The 17,644-nt window shown below is 49.5% G+C and overlaps 1 protein-coding gene across 5 annotated transcripts in view; it reads left to right on the top strand.

Annotated features, from left to right (window-relative positions):
- Positions 1-1,668: 1,668 nt before the first annotated feature.
- TK2 (thymidine kinase 2) overlaps positions 1,669-17,644 on the top strand; it is a 34,233-nt gene continuing 18,257 nt past the window's right edge. The window contains exons 1-6 of one of the 5 annotated variants that reach the window (XM_042968035.1): positions 1,669-1,865; positions 2,804-2,835; positions 6,150-6,224; positions 9,170-9,223; positions 11,616-11,705; positions 14,308-14,381. In XM_042968035.1, the coding sequence (XP_042823969.1) occupies positions 1,751-1,865; positions 2,804-2,835; positions 6,150-6,224; positions 9,170-9,223; positions 11,616-11,705; positions 14,308-14,381 (440 nt within the window). In that variant the 5' untranslated portion in view covers positions 1,669-1,750. Of the gene's footprint in view, positions 1,866-1,885; positions 2,064-2,797; positions 2,836-6,149; positions 6,225-9,169; positions 9,224-11,615; positions 11,706-14,307; positions 14,382-17,644 lie in introns of those variants that run through there. The other 4 variants (XM_042968034.1, XM_042968038.1, XM_042968037.1 and 1 more) reach the window with 4 other exon arrangements.

Raw genomic sequence — 17,644 nt, 5'->3', positions numbered from 1 at the left:
AGAATATAAATTGCACAAAACCAGGGGCTTGCCTGTGTCTGTTTCTCTCCTTGCAGGGTCCCCAGGGTCTGACACATAATAGATGTAGAATATGTGTAATCTAAACTAATGGCCTGGGCCTCATACCCTGTCCTTGTCCCCAGGGGATCACAGTCTGATCTAACAGCTTCATCCCAAGTCCCAAAAATGTTGCACTTAATCCTGAAGTTTGTGGAGGGCACGTTTGCCCTGTGCTAGGTCTGTGGCAGATATCACAGAAAGCACTAGATGAGGTTGTGGCTTTCGGGTAGCTGATTTAGAGACTGAGTGAAACCTCTCATAAATGACGTCCTCTTCCCTGTCCTAGAGGTGACTGCTAGCACTTTGCACTTCTGGGAGAGGTGGGAAACCCCTCCACTTAAGCACTGGAATGGGCATGCACACACAGTTCTTACTGCAGCAGCTTGGGTTTCAGGGCCTGGGCCTGTTGAATTATATATACTCATCTACCTCACAACCTGGGCTGAATTTTTGCTACCTGACTATGGACGGGATTTACAGGCTTCCTTCCCACCCCCAGTTGTCTGCACAGTTGGCATATTGGTTGTGCCTTTCTTTGTTAAAAGATAAACTGAGGTATATTAAACATTTTAAGAGTTTGAGCAAAAATTGATATGATTCAGGTGGCATCCAGGCTAGCAAATAGAAAGGAGCTCCGAGGAGCTGTACAAAATAAAAAACTTTTATAGGCAAAAGGAAGTGAGAACAAGGAAGTTACACTGGCAAAAAAGCGGGTTGGTTATTGCAAGGTTACTTTGCTGTAGGGGATGGCAGGGGTCTATCGCGCAGATTATATAACTAGTGTTGATCAGGCGATTCCTGAAGGACTGGCTTAAGGGTTCATTTCTGGGAGAGCCCAAACTACAATTAAATCTTGGTTTGGTCAGCTAGGGCTTAGCATAAGCAACTCCCATTTTGGACCTGTTTCCTGTTTTGTTTTTTTTTTAACACTTCCTTGAGGGATCTAGTACATTTACAGTCTAGACCCTGGACATGTCAAAGTTCAGAGGGAAGAGGCTGTGAAGCAAGATACATGGCTTGAATTCCAGCTTCATCCCTTTAATGAATGCTTCTGATCATTTTATTTTTTTATTTTTTTTAAATGTTTATTTATTTTTGAGACAGAGGGAGACAGAGCGCGAGTGGGGGAGGGGCAGAGAGAGAGGGAGACACAGAATCTGAAGCAGGCTCCAGGCTCTGAGCTGTCAGCACAGAGCCTGACGCGGGGCTCGAACCCACCAACCGTGAGATCATGACCTGAGCCGAAGTCGGACGCTTAGCCGACTGAACCACCCAGGCGCCCCTACTTCTGATCATTTTAATCAAGTTACCTAAGTTTTGGAGGATCATCGTTGAGAAGAATAAATGATACCCTAAGTATGTGCCAGGTGCCTGGATAGAACACGTGCTCGATTAAGTAATCTCCAATAATTTATTAACCAACCAGTCGTTGGTATTGTTGGCCATCCGTCCCTCAAGTCTTGCCAAGTCAGGGGTCCCGTTGGCGGGAAGATGTCCTGGCTGCAAACGGCTTTGCCCACACCTTGAAGTACTTTCCGGGTGGGAGAGAGGGTGAAATACGACAGGGTCTCTTTAAGAGCCCGGCGCCAGCAGGCGCCCCGGCAGCCGGCGCGGGGATGGAGGCGGCGCGCTGCGCTGGCGCTGAGTGGCGCAGGAAGGAAACGGAGCCGCCGGATCCGTCCGCCGGGCTATGCTGCTGCGGTCGCTGCGGTGCTGGGCCGCCCAGGCGCTGCGGCGCGGGGGGACTGGGAGCCCCGCCTCGGGCCCCGGGACGCGGGGGGCGCAGCGCCGGGCCTGGCCTCTGGGTAACGCGTCTTTCGGTTCCATGTCTAGCGACCCGCGCCTTGGGTCTCAGCGGCTGCCCGTCTCACTCCCCGCCCTCTGGCCTGAACCCGAAACTACTCCAAGCCTCCGGGATTTCCTGCGGGGGCGTGGAGGGGCGAGGGCAATCGTTGGCAGCTACTCCGGACCCCAGCCGGCCGCCAATGGGTGGCCGCCAGTGGGTGGGGCCGTGGGGCTCCGGCCCCTCTCTGTTCGGAGCTGGGGAGCCCTATAGAGAGCAGAAGGATCCGCTACCCCCGCGAGTGCGCGCTGCCCCAGTCCCCGTCCCACTCCTGGTCCTGATTCTTTTGGCCTTGGGGAAGACGGAGGCTGGCAGCTGCAGTTAACAAGTTCCCGGTGGGTGGTGGGTGGTTTAGGCTCTGAGCCTTTCTGCTTCCCCTGGGACTAGGGACTTCCCCTTTCAGAAATGGGAGTCACCATTATAGCCAAATCCTAGCGTTCTTTGGCCTTGGGTTGTTGGGTGGCGCCTGTGTGGTGGTTGGGCCAAGGTGTCAGCCCTGGGCTGAAACCCATGACTGCTGCCCACTCTTAACCGTCGCGTCCCACTGGAGGCTACTCTGTTTGAACTTACTGGACCCATCTGTGAGGACCATAAATATGAAATATATGGAAAATGGAAAGTATGATATACGACGTGAAAAAAGCTGAGCACAGTTGGGGCCCAGAGGTGCCAACAGGATCCAGGCAGCAGCTGCACAGTGTCCATGTAGGTAGACAGCAGTGGTGGGTCTGCCTCCATCCACCCATGGAGGGACTCAGATGTCATTAGAAAACATTTTCAGGCCAGGGAGTAAGCGTAAACATGACTGTTCTTTGTGGTGGTTTTGAAAACTAGGACAAAGAAGAGTGAATTACTTAAAACTGACTTTAAAAATTGATTTCCTTTCTTTTGTAGATAAAGATAGAGAAAATGAAAAAGAGAAAAAATCAGTGGTAAGTCCCTCATTTATGTGCACTCCCCAGTGTAGGATTATATACAGAGAGAGAGCAGGAGGATTGTATATGCACAGGGAGAGAGAGAGGAGAGAGAAGAGGTGAGTGAAGAAATATGTGCACACAGTTAAAAACAAAAATATAAGAGGATCTCCAGGGATGAGGAAGTCTGTCTTCACCCCTGGGCCTCAGACCCCCTTCCCAGAGGCCACCTCTTACGAGGTTCCATATCAAGAGTCTACGCAGGTAGGAGCATACATGTATTCACAGCCTTTAGGTAGATTTGGATTGTCAGCTTGATGAATGATTACAAAGGGATTTGAAGAATGCTCACCTGTCTGGCAAAGATTGATTTCACTTTGGGTTAGTGGTTGGCAGCCTGGCTGTGAGGGAAGATCTGCTGACTGCTGCTCCCTGTCCTCCAGTGCTGAGATGGGTGGGTGGGTGGGGATACCAGAGAGAATCCATATGGGTCCACAGACATGGGTTCAGTCAGTGTAGTGACTTTGAGATGCCAGCTCTGACATGGGACTGGGACTGGTGTGAGGTTGAAGGTCAAAGGAGGGCCAAGCTGGACATGTTCATGGGGATGTTGGAGACTTTAGCTGGCTGGGGTGAGGAACAATATTTTGGTCACCATCAATCCAGAGGCTCGGTTTCTTGAGGGAGCCAGAAGTCGGTAGCTTCTGTGGCTCGGAAGAAAGTGGCTTGGTGAATGGTGGCAGGATTCGGGGTGATGGAGAAGGCCAAGGATGGAATAAAGTCACGTGGAGAGGATTGGTGATTGGGAGCCTTGAGATTTACCAAAGTATGTTGAAATGAGAGGTGGGGTGGGTTCTGACACCACAGAAGGAGAAGGGGGTAGAATGTTGAGCTGAATGAGAATTGATACATTATTGTGCTATTAATTATTGAGCTAGGCACTGATGTGAGCCAGACTTACCCTGGCTGCTTTCTGGGTATGGTTCAACATGCCCTCAGGCACACAGTAGGTCCATTAGAAGTGGTATGGGGCCTGCATTTAGGCCCATGGCTATTGTTTATCGTTCAAATCTTCTCCGTTCCTGTGTGGATCTGGGGACCAAGCAGCCCCTGTCACTGGTGAGTCCCTGGTCTGATGGGAGAGACAGCAATAAATAGGGCCATGGTGGACCTGGAACAGCAGTGATTCTGGGGGCTGTGAGTAGAGGGCAGAGCGTCCAGAGGACAGTGCCTGAGGGGAGCCTTGGGGAGCCTTGAGGCCTCCTGGGAGATGAAGGAAAGGGGGAGGCTGGAGTGTTGGAGCAGAGGGAGCTGCAAGTGTGAGTCATAGAAGGAAGAGACCCTGCAGGCCCAAAGCTTTGGCCGGGCCCCTGAGAGCTGGCATGGGGGCGTGGAGACAGGTCCCAACACCTGGAGCCTCTAAAAGACTTTGCCTCTCAGGAAGAGATGGTGGTGGGCCATGGGTGGACTTGAGGGCCACTGCCGGGCCAGAGTGGAAGGCAGAGAGGCCAGTGGGGAAGCCACTCCAGCCACATAGGGTAGGGGCCAGGGAGACAGGCCCAGGTTCTGCAGATGAGTAGGAAGCAGGGTCCAGAGGAGTTGCTGAGTTACTGGGTGAGGACAGAAGACACCAGGGTGTTGGGTTGTCTGGGTGGATGGTGCAGCCTTTCCTGAGGACTGGAACAGGAAGAAGAGCCATATGTGGGTAGTGGGAGGTGACAAACTGAGGTGCCCAGGGGACATCCCACCAGACAGGACGCTTCAAGTCCTCATCTTTGCTGACCTGCAACCGTGAAGTTAGTCACCACCACGGAATAGGAACACGCCCTTTTGGAGGAAGGTCTCATCCAAGCAATCTGTTTCCTGCAGTGAACAGGAAAAAAACAATCTGTGCAGAGCAGTGTCTAGGCTGAGCTTGTTCTCATTTTCTGGGAAGAGGAGAATTTGTTTCCTTTAAAGAACAGCAATAAAACATCACATCCATTAGTTGCCCTAATGGGATATGCCTTTTGTGCACTCGGTTGAGTTCATTTTGCCGTGTTGAGTTCTACGGGAGTGAGCTGGCATCTGTTAGAAATGTCATTGTCTACCCTTCCTCGATACCCATTAGGATCAGGGCAGGAGGAAATAGTCACAGCTGACTGGCAGAATTTATAGTGAGGGAACAAGGTGAGATGGCCCACTGTGACCCCGCGTTTTATGTGGGGTGTGATTGAGGCTTCCCTGGGGTCGTGAAAAGGGGTCTGCCAGACCTAGGTGTGATTCCATCTTTTCCCTCCGCCAAGCCTGGTGCCTTGGGCAAGTCACATACGTGGGCCACGTCTCTCTGGGTGCCTCCGGCCTGAGTTTAAAGGTCACTGTGACCTCATGGCTGTCTGTGAGCCCTCTCTCCCACTGCAGTTAGTGTCAGCAGAGTGTGGGTTCCAGCTGTCCTTTCTGCTTTATGCCCTTCTACAAACCTCACTTTTCACTTCAGTGAAAGTGTTAGGACCCATTGCTTTGGGTTCTGGCAAGGTGAAATGTGGTAACGGTGTATGTTACCCATCTTTGGGCCTGGCCTACTGCAAGGTGCTCAACCTTCTCTCCAGTCTGAATACTTTCCAGTCCATAGCTGAGTGTGTTCTTCCATGTAAAGCAGTGAGTTAAGTTCTAGATAACAGGGGCGCCTGGGTGGCTCAGTCGGTTGAGCGTCTGACTTCCGCTCAGGTCATGATCTCGCAGTTTGTGAGTTCGAGCCCCGGGGTCGGGCTCTGTGCTGACAGCTCAGAGCCTGGAGCCTGCTTCAGATTCTGTGTCTCCCTCTGTCTCTGCCCCTTCCCTGCTCATACTCTGTCTCTCTCTGTCTCTCAAAAATGAATAAACGTTAAAAAAAATTTTTTTTTTTAATTTACAAAAAAAAAGTTCTAGATACCATATACATGCTTCCCAACCTCAAAGCCATTAGGCTCTTGTTAAGGAGGCTGGACCCTTAGGCCTAAAATCTGATGGTCTGAGGGGTTGAGCAAGGGAAGGGCAGAGCTAGGGTGGCCGTGGCAAGCAATGTATGGCCTAGGAAGTAATGTAAGGGAGGGTCTGTCTCGGAGGGCAGTGGCCCAGTGGCCACTAGCGGCCACCAATCGTGGGCCTGGAGCTGACCACCAGGGGTGGGAATCAGTTTGTTACTACTAATGGTGAGATCTTGGGTATTTCCTGTGGAGGGAATTCTGTGTGCACATTGAACTCTTGGACTGAACCAGTTATGCTGTTCACGTGAGCCGTTCCCTAGAAATTCTTCCCTGATGCTCCCCTAGATGCTCGACTTTCAGTTCTAATCTGTATTTGTCTTTTGTTAGATCTGTGTTGAGGGCAATATTGCAAGTGGGAAGACGACATGCCTCGAGTTCTTCTCCAAAACAACAGGGATTGAGGTACGGCCTCCACACCGGCTCTGAAAGAACCTGTGAAAGCTTGATGGAGTGACTTACAGAGGGTGTAGACCAGCCATATCCAATAGAAATATAATGCAGGCCACATATGTAATGTAAAATTCTAATGGTTTTGCTAAAAAAAAAAAAAAAAAAAACCCGAACAAACCCAAATATTTAATTTTACATAATCTAAATGTTATGTCAACATGTAATCAATAGAAAAATCATCAGTGAATTATTTCACGTTCTGTTTTTCATGCCAGGTCTTTGGAATATGGAACATATTTTATAGTTACAGTGTATCTCAATTTGGACTAGTCACATTTGAAGTTTGTAATAGCTCTAAGTGGCTCCTGGCCACCGTGTCAGACAGTGCAGGTATAGACTTTCCTGCATTCTGGTTAAGAGGGGTCTGCCTGTGGAGAAGGAAGGCAGACTGTTGAGAGTGGGGAGCATATTATGGTGTCACATCTGTGATATCCATGTGCACGCTACAGAGTATTGCCATGGGGAGCCAGTTAACCTAATCTCTAGTTCATTTACAGCCAGTCACTCAAAATAACCTCACAGATCTTGAAGAAGTGCCTCTACACTAAGACCCTGACTTTTCTTCCTCGTAGATTCAAATCTACCCGGTGTAATTACCTGCGGTGTAATTTTTTCTGTTTATGGCTCTTTTTTGTCACTATAGATCCTACAAGTTTCATACCTTTGGAGTCTTTTCTTTCCTTCTTTCCCTTCTTGCTTTTTACTTCTATTAAACATATATATGGTTTGGTAAAAAGAATAAACATTCTGTAGCCCTTGTCTTGCTTGTGCAGGAAAGAGTTCACAGGCCCAAGACTGCTGTCCTTGGAGAGGCTTGTTTGCGAGGTTGGCCCTTGACTGGCGTGTAGGAACTTCGATTTTGGGAGAATTCCACCATTTCCCAACTGATAGAAGTGGCTCTCTGTGCCTGAACTGTCTGTGCAAGCAATATGGTTTAGTCTGGACACCTGCTTTCTTTCTGGGAGTCTGGAATTTTTGGATGTGCCGGCCAGAGACTGCCTACATGCTTGCACTCTGATAAAAACCCTGAACTCCCAGGCTCGGGCCAGCTTCCCTGGTGGAACACCACCTCACACATCTTGTCACAGGTTGCTACTGGGGGGTTAAGTGCTTCCTGGGTGACTCCCCTGGAAGAGGCCCTTTGGACACTTGTGCCTGGTTTCCTCGTAGACTTTGTTCACCCTTTTTCTTTGCTGATTTTGTTTAGTACTCTTTCTCTGTAACAAATCTCAGCTGTGATTACCACTATATTCTGTGTCCTGTGAGTCCTCCTAGTGAATCATCAAACCTTGGGAGGCAGGGGTCTTAGGGACTCCTGACACACCTGAGTGGTGTAACTCCACATGGCGCTTTAGGAACACTTAACGTTCTTATGTAGGACCTTGGGGCCAATGGACAACAATAATAAAAATAACAACAATGGGAGTTCATATCTAATGAGGATAATACTATATGCCAGGCACTATATGCCTGTGTTGAGGCTTCAATATATTATCTAATTGATTTCATCCTCATAAGAGTAGTCCCAGTGAGGTCGGTGCAATTATCACCTCATTTGCAGAGGAGGAAACCAAGGCTCAGTGAGGTTACATGAATGGCCAGGGTCACACTGCTAGTGTGTGGCAGAGAGCCAGGTCCCAGCCCAGGCTGTCTGGCTCCAGGGGCCACACCCTTGTTTGGTTTTTCTGTAGCATGAAGAAGGGCTTTGGTGGCTTTAGGAAGAACTCACTTAGCCTTCAGATCTCAGCTCAGTGCTCTTTGACCTCCCCAGCTAGGTTACCCACCTTGGTGTAGATTTTTCTGGCCCCTCTGTATCTTTGTTTTATACCTCTTCTTAGAGTTTGAAAATACGTGATTTCTGTGATGATCCGATTAAGGTCTGCTTCTCCCAGTAAGTTTAAAGTTCCATAAAAGCAGAGGCGGAGGTGGTTTTTGTTCTTGCCTAGCATGGCACCTGGCACAGTGAGTCCTCAGTAAGTATTGAATGACAGTGCCATAGATTGAGCACAGGTCAAGGCTGCCTGTGACCAGCCTCTGGTGGGCCTGGGTGGTGCAGCATATGCTACTCAGGACAGCAATGGAGGGCTGAGGGGCAGGCAGTGATTCACAGAGGAAAGGATATTTGAGCTGGGTTTTGAAGGATCTATAGGAATTTTCTATGTAATGAAAGTTGATGTGAACTGAGGTAAGATGGGCATATTGGGCAGAAGGAACAGCATGAGCAAAGGCACAGAGGTATAACGTGTCAGAGGATGTTACTCTTCATGAGTTCCATGCATTGCTTTCTTTTGGTCTTTTGTGACCTATAGAACCTGCTTACATGCACTTTCAGGCCTCCAGATAGATCTGGGTACTCTCAAATTCTTGGCCCTGAGAGTACCATTTAAATCCTTTCCAGCACATACCTGTACCCCTAGAAAGGCTCTGGAACAGTTTAGGGAGTAAACTAATGAAACATGACTCTTAGCTGTCAGTGGGCCCAATGCAGAGTTCAAAGGAGGAAATGGAGGCAGAGCAAATTGCTGAGGTCACGCGAGAGCCCCCAAGCTGGCAAGCTGGGCTTTAAACCACAGCCGGAAGTGCCTCAAGTAGCTTCTGTCTTGGCTTCTATCCCCTGTCTGTCCAGCCTGGCATGGGGACGTTAAGGGCTGGGATGGAACACTTGAAGGAGATATTGAGAGAACCTCCCTTGCCCTCAGCTCCCAGGGCACCCAGAAGGGTGGTATGTGTGTATTCAGGGATGCACAGAGTTCTCAGCTCATTTTTGGAAGTCCTTTGAGAAAGCCATGTCTAGATAGAGTTGTGGCTTCGAAGAGAGGATTGCCCCACTATTTTGGTCTACCTGGGTGCCCAAATCTTGAGGAACAGTAGACTTCTGATATTTTCTTTCCTTGCAGGTGTTACAGGAGCCAGTGCCCAAGTGGAGAAATGTCCGTGGCCATAATCCTCTGGTGGGTGTGTTGTCTTCTGCGTGAACTGCCAGCTTTGGCTTAAGTGGCTGCGGATGGTGTGCCAGTGTTTGAGTTTGCCCCCTCCCTGCCCAGGCATTTTCCTATCTCTTAGCTGGGGTGGAGGAAAAGAGGGAGGGGCAATTGGAAGATGGCAGTATATTGGTGTTCTGAGGTCAAGGAGCTCTGAGGCCTGGCTGGGCATTTGTAGATCACAGGGACCTCCTGTCAACTATCCCAAACTATCCCAGGTGGTCAGCCTCGGCTGCCAGGGGTGTCCATTTCCTGTGGCTCATTCTACCCGTATCCTCTTCTAGAAGGAACCCAGTAGAACCTAGGTCTCCCCTAGGACCTGTCTCTAAGTAACAAAGTTGCTCGGTAAACCTCTGATTTGGGTTTGCACTTGGCAATGCCCAGGGGCTGAATTCGGCTCACGCTGTAGCTACCTCTTGCTTTCCCAAGGGTGGACCTAGCAAGCAGGGGCTACAGTGTGCTTGAGCTCCTTCCTTCCATCCCCATGAGGGAGGCTCTGCTCTGGCTGCTTGAAAGAGATGGGTGGAGTTTGAGTCTGGTAAGAGGGAGCTTAAGAAAGGGATGATGGTTCTGGGCTCCTGCCCCATGTTGTAAGGATGATTAGTTTCACTTTTCAGGTGAGGAAACTGCAGCTGAAATAAGTTGCCCAAGGTCATATACCTCTGGTAAATGACAGAGCTAGTAGCTCTGACCCGTGGAACAGGGGGAGCTTGTGCTGGCTCCTCATTTCTGGCAACACAAGTGACATCTCCTTGTGTGGTTCATTAGACTCTGAGTTGCACTAGCAGCAGGGACTATGTCTAATATGGCTGACTGTGTTTGCTACAACATAGCGCTCTGTCAGGCACCTAGTAGGTGCTCATTCATTCGTTCATTCAACCAGTATTTATTGAATGCCTGCCATGTGCCAGGCACTGTTTAGACTCTGGAGCAGTGACATCTCAAATCTCTTGCTCTCTTGGCCTTAATATTCTGGTGTGGGGAGGCAGAAGACAATTCGGTAGTGACTTGGTAGGTGGTGATGGGAGCTGTGAAGATACCCAAAGCAGGCAAAAGGGTATTAATTAAATAAGGCAGAAGTTCTCAGAGCCTTTGAATAAAGAATCCCGGAGACGTGAAAAGAGTTTCACCTCTGTGCATGTGGGAGAAGATAGAATGCCAGTCGTTCTCTTTGGGCATAACAAAGAAGCCTCGGAAACATTCATATTCTTTAGGAACCAGCTAAGATAGTTAGGTCATAGATGTTAGGGCTCAGAGGTGACATTGTACAGGACACAGTCCCGGTCTCAAGAGTCTGAGTCTCCTCAGGACAAAGAGCATCTCCAAAGACAGTTTCATAATACAGAATATGATAGAATTAGGTATTTCTAGACACATTTCTGCTCTGGACAGAAGGGCAAGATTGGTAGTTTTGTGAAGTCTCAATTCATCACTTTATCTGAATTGGCTTTCTGATGCAGGGAGATGTTTGTTCAGCCTTCAGATGGAGAGTGTTTCTCCTAAGCTTTCTGAGATTTTCTTTCACCTGCAGGTAGGAGTTTGCAGTTTTCTATGCGGAGCACTGGAATTTCATTAGTTAGCACCGAGAGAGAGAGAAAAAAAGGAAAAATGTGGAAACGAGCAGAATTTAAGATTATTAGCAAATGAAAAATGGAACATGGACTGTTTTATATATACTGGCAACAGAGAATGATGGGCATGGGGCTGTTCTTTTGGATAAGATAGTTGGGGAAGGCATCTCTGCCAAGGGGACACTTGAGCACAGACTTAAACATAGGGAGTGAGCAGTACAGCTTTCTGGGGCAAAAGTGTTCAGTTAGAAGGCATAGCAAATGCAAAGGCCCTGAGGTGGGGTCGTGCTTGGGTGTTTGGGGGGAACACTCAGGAGGCTTGTGTGGTTGGAAGCACACTGAGTCAGAGGGAGGGTCGTAGGAGACAAGGGAAGATGGAAGTGATTTTCTAGGTCCCTGTGGGCTTTGGTAAGGGGTTTGGTTTTCATTCTGAATTCAATGGGAAGCCCCTGGAAGGTTCTGAGTGGAGGAACATCAAGAGCTGAGTGAGGTTTAACGGGCTCACTTTGAGTGCTGGATAGAGAACTGACTGCAGGGGACTCAGTAAACACTGAATGACTGAGTGTTCCCTCCGACTTTATATAGGCTCCTATTACAGCTGTTACTTGGTTGTCCTATAATTGCTCTAGTCTGTCCACACTGTCCTGAGGGCCCTGCAACCATGTTGGCTTCATCCTTGGCCCCATCACAGCCCCATGTGGGTTTCACGAGATGGCCATCAGTGACTGAAGAGACCAGAGTTCTACAGCTCGAGGTTTTTGGGGTACAGTGCTGCATTTTCCCTTCTGCAGGGTCTGCTGTACCGCGATGCTTGTCGATGGGGCTTCACGCTGCAGACATATGTGCAGCTCACGATGCTGGACCACCACACTCGTCCCCAGGTACATTCAGATGCTCAGCTTTAGCCTTCTGAAAATGTTCTTGCCGTGGTGGGTATATGGTTTCCAGGGAGGGGAACCTTGCAAGGAAGCCTCGCTGGACCTTCAGCACTGCTCAGCCTTCTCTGTCTTTGGGGCCAAGGCTTCCTGTTCCTGGCTCTCTGAGTTCCAGCCTCTAGTGCCCTCCCCCACCAGCCTCAGCTAGCCACTAAGTTGGTAGGGATGTCCCTGTGAGCCTGAGTGTTCACAACCTGACTCCTTCTGGGCTCAACATTATTTAACTCAGTTCTTCTCCAAGTATGCCTAGACCTGGAGCAGCAGGAACATCTGGGAACGTGTTAGAAATTTTCTGGCCCTATCTCAGACCTGCTGAATCAGAAATTCTAGAGATGAGGCCCAGCAATCTGTGTTTTATCAAGCTCTCCAGGTGCTTTTAATGCATGCTTTGTTTGTTTGCATGGTTTTTTTTTTTTTTTGGTATGAAATTTATTGTCAAATTGGTTTCCATACAACACCCAGTGCTCATCCCAACAGGTGCCCTCCTCAATGCCCATCATCCACTTTCCCCTCCCCCGCCACCCGCCCACCCCCTATCAGCCCTCAGTTTGTTCTCAGTATTTAAGAGTCTCTTATGGTTTGCCTCCTTCCCTCTCTGTAACTTTTCTTTTTTTCCCCCTTCCCCTCCCCCCTGGTCTTCTATTGAGTTTCTCAGGATCCAATATGAGTGAAAGCATATGGTATCTGTCTTTCTCTGCCTGACTTATTTCACTTAGCATAACACTCTCCAGTTCCATCCACGTTGCTACAAATGGCCAGATTTCATTCTTTCTCATTATCAAGTAGTGTTCCATTGTATATATAAACCACATCTTCTTTATCCATTCGTCAGTTGATGGATATTTAGGCTCTTTCCATAATTTGACTATTGTGGAAAGTGCTGCTATAAACATTGGGGTACAAGTGCCCCTATGCATCAGCACTCCTGTATCCCTTGGGTAAATTCCTAGCAGTGCTATTGCTGGGTCATAGGGTAGATCTATTTTTAATTTTTTGAGGAACTTCCACACTGTTTTCCAGAGTGGCTGCACCAGTTTGCATTCCCACCAACAGTGCAAGATGGTTCCCGTTTCTCTACATCCTCACCAGCATCTATAGTCTCCTGATTTGTTCATTTTAGCCACTCTTGAGAACCACTGATCTAACCTTCACCTTTGGCTCTTGGTTCAAATTCTTGGGAGAAAGAATTTGATTGGCTCACCTTGGTCCCTGTGTCTCCCTGTGGGCCATTCAGGTGTTGGCACAGATCACAGGGCACAAACATGCCGCTTAGACCCCCTCTATTAGCTGGCATGTGAATAGGGACAGAGTCTCTTAAAAAGAGAGCTGACTGAAGAGAACCTGATCGGCACCTGTGGTTCAAAATTGTAAGCAAAACGTGGAAGACCAGCATGTATGCTGTCCATGAAGGAGATGGGAGGTCCCTACAGCCTGTTATGTTGACACAGCTACTCAGCTGAGTGGTTTGATCCAGAGCTGGGCAGTTGTGACTATAGCTATCCTTCCACAAATCTGTATCTTTTAAAGATGGAAAGATATGAGCAGAACTGTATGAGTTTCTGTCTCCCCAAATACCTAAGTGATACAGGTCAGAGCATCTGAGGTTGGCACTTTTCCCCCTTCACTCACCCTATTTTTCCTGAACAGGCACTCAACCGCAAATCTAAATTGTGTCTAATATATCTGAATATAAGGGGACATATGTGTGTTTCTCCGTTTAAGGAAGTCTGCCATGGGAGAGGAAGAAAGATAGACAAGGAAGGAGGAACGGAAGGAGAATTGGATGAGTGGGGTGCTAGCAACATATGGGTAGCAGAGGGTCATAAGTGAGGAGAGGATGGAAAAAAATGGAAAGGAAGATGGATGGACAGATAAACACCCAGGAAATTCCTGGGTTACGGCTTTGAATATGCCTCTGATTTGCTAGTCCAGGTCCCGTGGGTGCTGTGGGCCAGGCTGAGTGAGGCAGTGTTTGCCCACTTGGGCACAGTCCTTCCCAGTTTGCAAAGGTCTGCAGTGATCCCCAGCCAGTCCTGTGCAGAGGCACAAAGGTCTCACATCTTTGTGGGGTTCCAGAAAGCCAGGCCCTCAGTCACTGATGGCAGAGTCCCCAGCATGTCACACACACTCCAGCCCTCTCGGGGCTTTACCTCGGGCACACATTAAGCAAATGCACACTATTTAGTTCCATAATTACCACACTTTCCACTGGACAGCACTTGGTGGTTTTTCTAGCATTTCCCCAAACTGATAATCCATTTGAGCCTCACCTCTCCTATGAAAGAGGCTGCTGCTGATGAGCCCTCCATCCCTGCATTGCTGCAGCGGCCACCGAGAGCTTCGGGGCGTGGCGAGGGCGGGGGGGGGGGGGGCGGGGGCGGAGCACAGCTGAGCCCCATGTTAGACCCACATTTCTGCTCTGGTGACTGCCTCACCATCCCATGGCTTCTCTATTCTTGTGTTCAGCACAGACCGTAGGTGGGGGGAGCAACAAGCATCCTCCAAGCCCTCCTGACCTGAGTCAATGAATCACTTTGTTTTCTTTTAGACATCACCGGTACGATTGATGGAGCGGTCGATTCACAGCGCAAGATATGTTTTTGTAGAAAACCTGTATAGAAGGTACTGTAGTTTACACAGTTGATAAATTATTAAACCCTTAATTTTTTAGAAATGAAATTGGAACTTGTTTACTCCTGTGACAGATACTGAGTACCTCCTGTACGGTCTCTTGCATGTACTGCCATAGTCCTGCTGTGTAATAACCAACCACAAAGCCTCAGTGGCAGACAGCTTTCTGCGTGGATTTTGCTCAGTCATCTGGGGTGGCTGGCCAGGTGGTGGCTCTGCTGTCCGTGATGTCTGGGGGTCGGCTGGTCTAGGACGGCTCTAGCCAGGGTGACTGGGGTGACTCATCTCTCTTCTCTGTGCCTCTCATCCTCCTTCTGGGACCAGCAAGCCAGCCTGGACATTCACTTCTCATGGTGATGGCAGAGAGCAGAGGCACCAGCAGAAATGCACGAGCACTTTTCAGTCCTCGGCTACAGATTTGCTGTCACCCCATTGGCCAAAACAGGTCACGCCAGCTGACCCCAGTCTGAGAGTTGTGGAGGGCCCATGTGGATCACATGGCAGAGTGGGAGGATATGGGGCAGAGTGAAGACCCAGGGCAATGGCGTGGTCAGGCTATTACCCTTTCACCCAAAACCGTCTTTTGTCCTCATGGGTATGGACTCTGTCATATAGACATGGTTAGGGGACTTCTGGTGGCCCACAGTGCTGAGGCCTCAGAGGCTTGGGACCCTCCTGATTTCTGTGCTCAGTTTACTGCTGATTTTAGGGATCTTAGGGAGATTGGCTGCAGGCTTTGGCCTGTGTGCTGGCTCTACATGCTGGCTCCCCCGTCCCTCTCCTCTGCAACTGTCCTAAGTGTCACCTCTCCCATCCCTCCCCAACCACCCTGTCTGGATGGGTCGGACTTCTTTCTTATTTTTAATTACTGCTGTTGGGCTTCCTTCATAATGTGTGAGACAACTTCTGATCAGGTTGAACTGTTTGAAGTTATTAATTTTGACCAAATTTGACCCACAAAATGGCAGTTACACATGGTTCAATTTTGTCTATGTGTATTTGTTCAGTTGTCTGTTGTGGTTCCCCTGCCCACCCCCACCAGCTGGACCATAAGCTCCTTGGGCCCTGTGGCAGGTGTACTTGCCTAGCATGCACACAGCGTGAGGCTGGCACCTGGGCCATATCGTGAGCTCTTGCTGGGCAATGGGACTTGCAGCCATTCTTGGGTCTCCTGCCTGGCACATTTCGCAGGCTCTGGCCCCAGCTGTTTCACATCTTCTCCTTTGAGGGGACCACTAAAGAGGCTTCTCTGTTGGTCCTGAGCTGGTGTGTATTGTGCCTGTCTGCCTGTGTGGCCCCCAAAACAACAGCTTCTGCTCCCATCCATTCCGAGCATTAGACTCCTGCCATGAGTCAGGATAGCAGCCAGGGCAAGTCATGACTATGGCTTTGTCCCCCAGCCTTCCAGCAGGAGTGGTCCTGATGCTAGAGCCCCATCCTCCCCCAGCTGCCTGGGGTTTCAGTGGAGCCCAGGTGTCCACTACACTTTCCTTTGCTCCCTGCTCATCAGTGCCTTAGCCAGAGGGAGGACAGGTAGAGGAGAGAAGAGAAAGAATAGAGAAGCCCTGCTGGTGTTTGTTTATTGCTCTGACATGTGGACCCTGGGCAGCAGGGTGGGACTTCACCTGACGAGGCTCTCTGTTTTGTAATTGTTGTCAGCTTGGCCATTTCTGTGTGGCAGCCAGTGGCTCTTTTTGAAGTGGGTAACCTGGAATGGAATGACCGGAGGCCCAGGGGAGAGAGTGAGGTGCGGAGTTCGGGGCACCTGCATCCCATCCTGGCTCTGGAATTTGCTGTCTTTGTGCGCACAGCCGAGTTCCTAAACCTCCCTAAGCCTTTTCTTATCTCTAAGTCCTGTCGTCCATCTAGAGAGCCTATGGAACAGTTGCCTAGTTTAGGGTTTGTGCCTCTTATGTAGGTCCTTGTCTACCCTGATCTTTGCCAAATTTGCCAGTTAACCCCCCCAGCCCCTACCTGCAGGCTGCAAGGCCTAGTGAGTTTCCCCAGGAGCCATTGTCTCTGCCTGTCCCAGCAGGTGGTTTTAGCTGATGTCATGGGCTTTGGTTACTCATGCCCATAGTTGTTCATTCCAGCACTTCTGATGGGTGGGTCTGATTTCCTAATCTCTGCGGCTGTGGTTGAGGTCATAGGTCCAGAAAATGTGGGCCTTGCCCTGGGCTGTTTTGTGGGTAATGTAGGAAAAGACCATAGCTTTTAGTTTTTTTTTTTTTAAATTCTTTTCCTGCCCTGTTAGCTTTATTTTTATCCCTCCCCTGGCCCTCCCAGAATGCCTGGCATCTGTGGTTAGGATTTCGGTGGGACAGTGAACCACAGGAGAAATTTACTGTGTCCATGTTTCTGTTCTCGGGATCTAATTGTTTCAAGTTCATACAGCCTTCAGAGAACGTGGGTTCCCCTGAAGACCTGGTTGGAACCTCAAGACTGGTTGCTGGTATCACTTGATTCAGTCTAAAAGCTGTTGGTTGGTGCATGGCATTGGGCACTCCAGAGGCTGCTGGGAACACTGTGGCAGCCTACGGGGGGGCAAGGCCATCTGCCACTTCGGTTTCAGGGAGATCGGAGAAGGTGGTGCTCCTCAAACCCTTTGACTGAAGCCTCCCAGAGGCGGAGGAATGCTCACACAGGTGGCTGCTTCCCCACTTGCCCTCCCAGACCATATAGCCCAAAGAAGCCCACTAACAAACCGGAAGTTGCTTTGAAGTCCCCTCTTTTATCTTAAAAATTCATGTGGATTTTGCATTCTGCTCTATAATGTGTTCTTCTGTTTGTATCTGTAACAAACACTATATTGAGCATGTGGTTTGGAGTACCTCCTCCCTCAGCCACGTACCCTAGAGTCCCCAGATTCTGGAGGTGGGGAACTCAAGGAGAGGGGCTCTGAGTAGGACCTCCACAGTGCGGGTGATTCAGCTGTGACCCGGACCAGGTTATCTGTGTTCCCTGGAAATGAGGGCGTTTGCTCAAGTGGTTGAAGGGCAGGCCAGGAGCCACATTTATTGTCTGGTTCTTCATACTCCTCTTTGAGTCCTCAGGGCAGCCCTGTGGTATAGGTACTGTGGACCCTGTTTGGCAGAGTAGGAACTGAGATGGGCTCAGAAGACCCATGCTCCTTCCTGACCAGGCGGGTGACTGAGCTGGGGGAGCTGCCCTGTGCCCTGCTGTGTGGGGAGCAATTATGAGGGAGCCGTGGGAGACATTGAGATTTTTCTCCTTAAGGCCAGAGGCTTCAGACT

The sequence above is a fragment of the Panthera tigris genome, chromosome E2 (assembly GCF_018350195.1).
Source record: "Panthera tigris isolate Pti1 chromosome E2, P.tigris_Pti1_mat1.1, whole genome shotgun sequence".
Lineage (NCBI taxonomy): Eukaryota > Metazoa > Chordata > Mammalia > Carnivora > Felidae > Panthera > Panthera tigris.
This window is presented reverse-complemented; position numbering and strand designations above follow the sequence as displayed.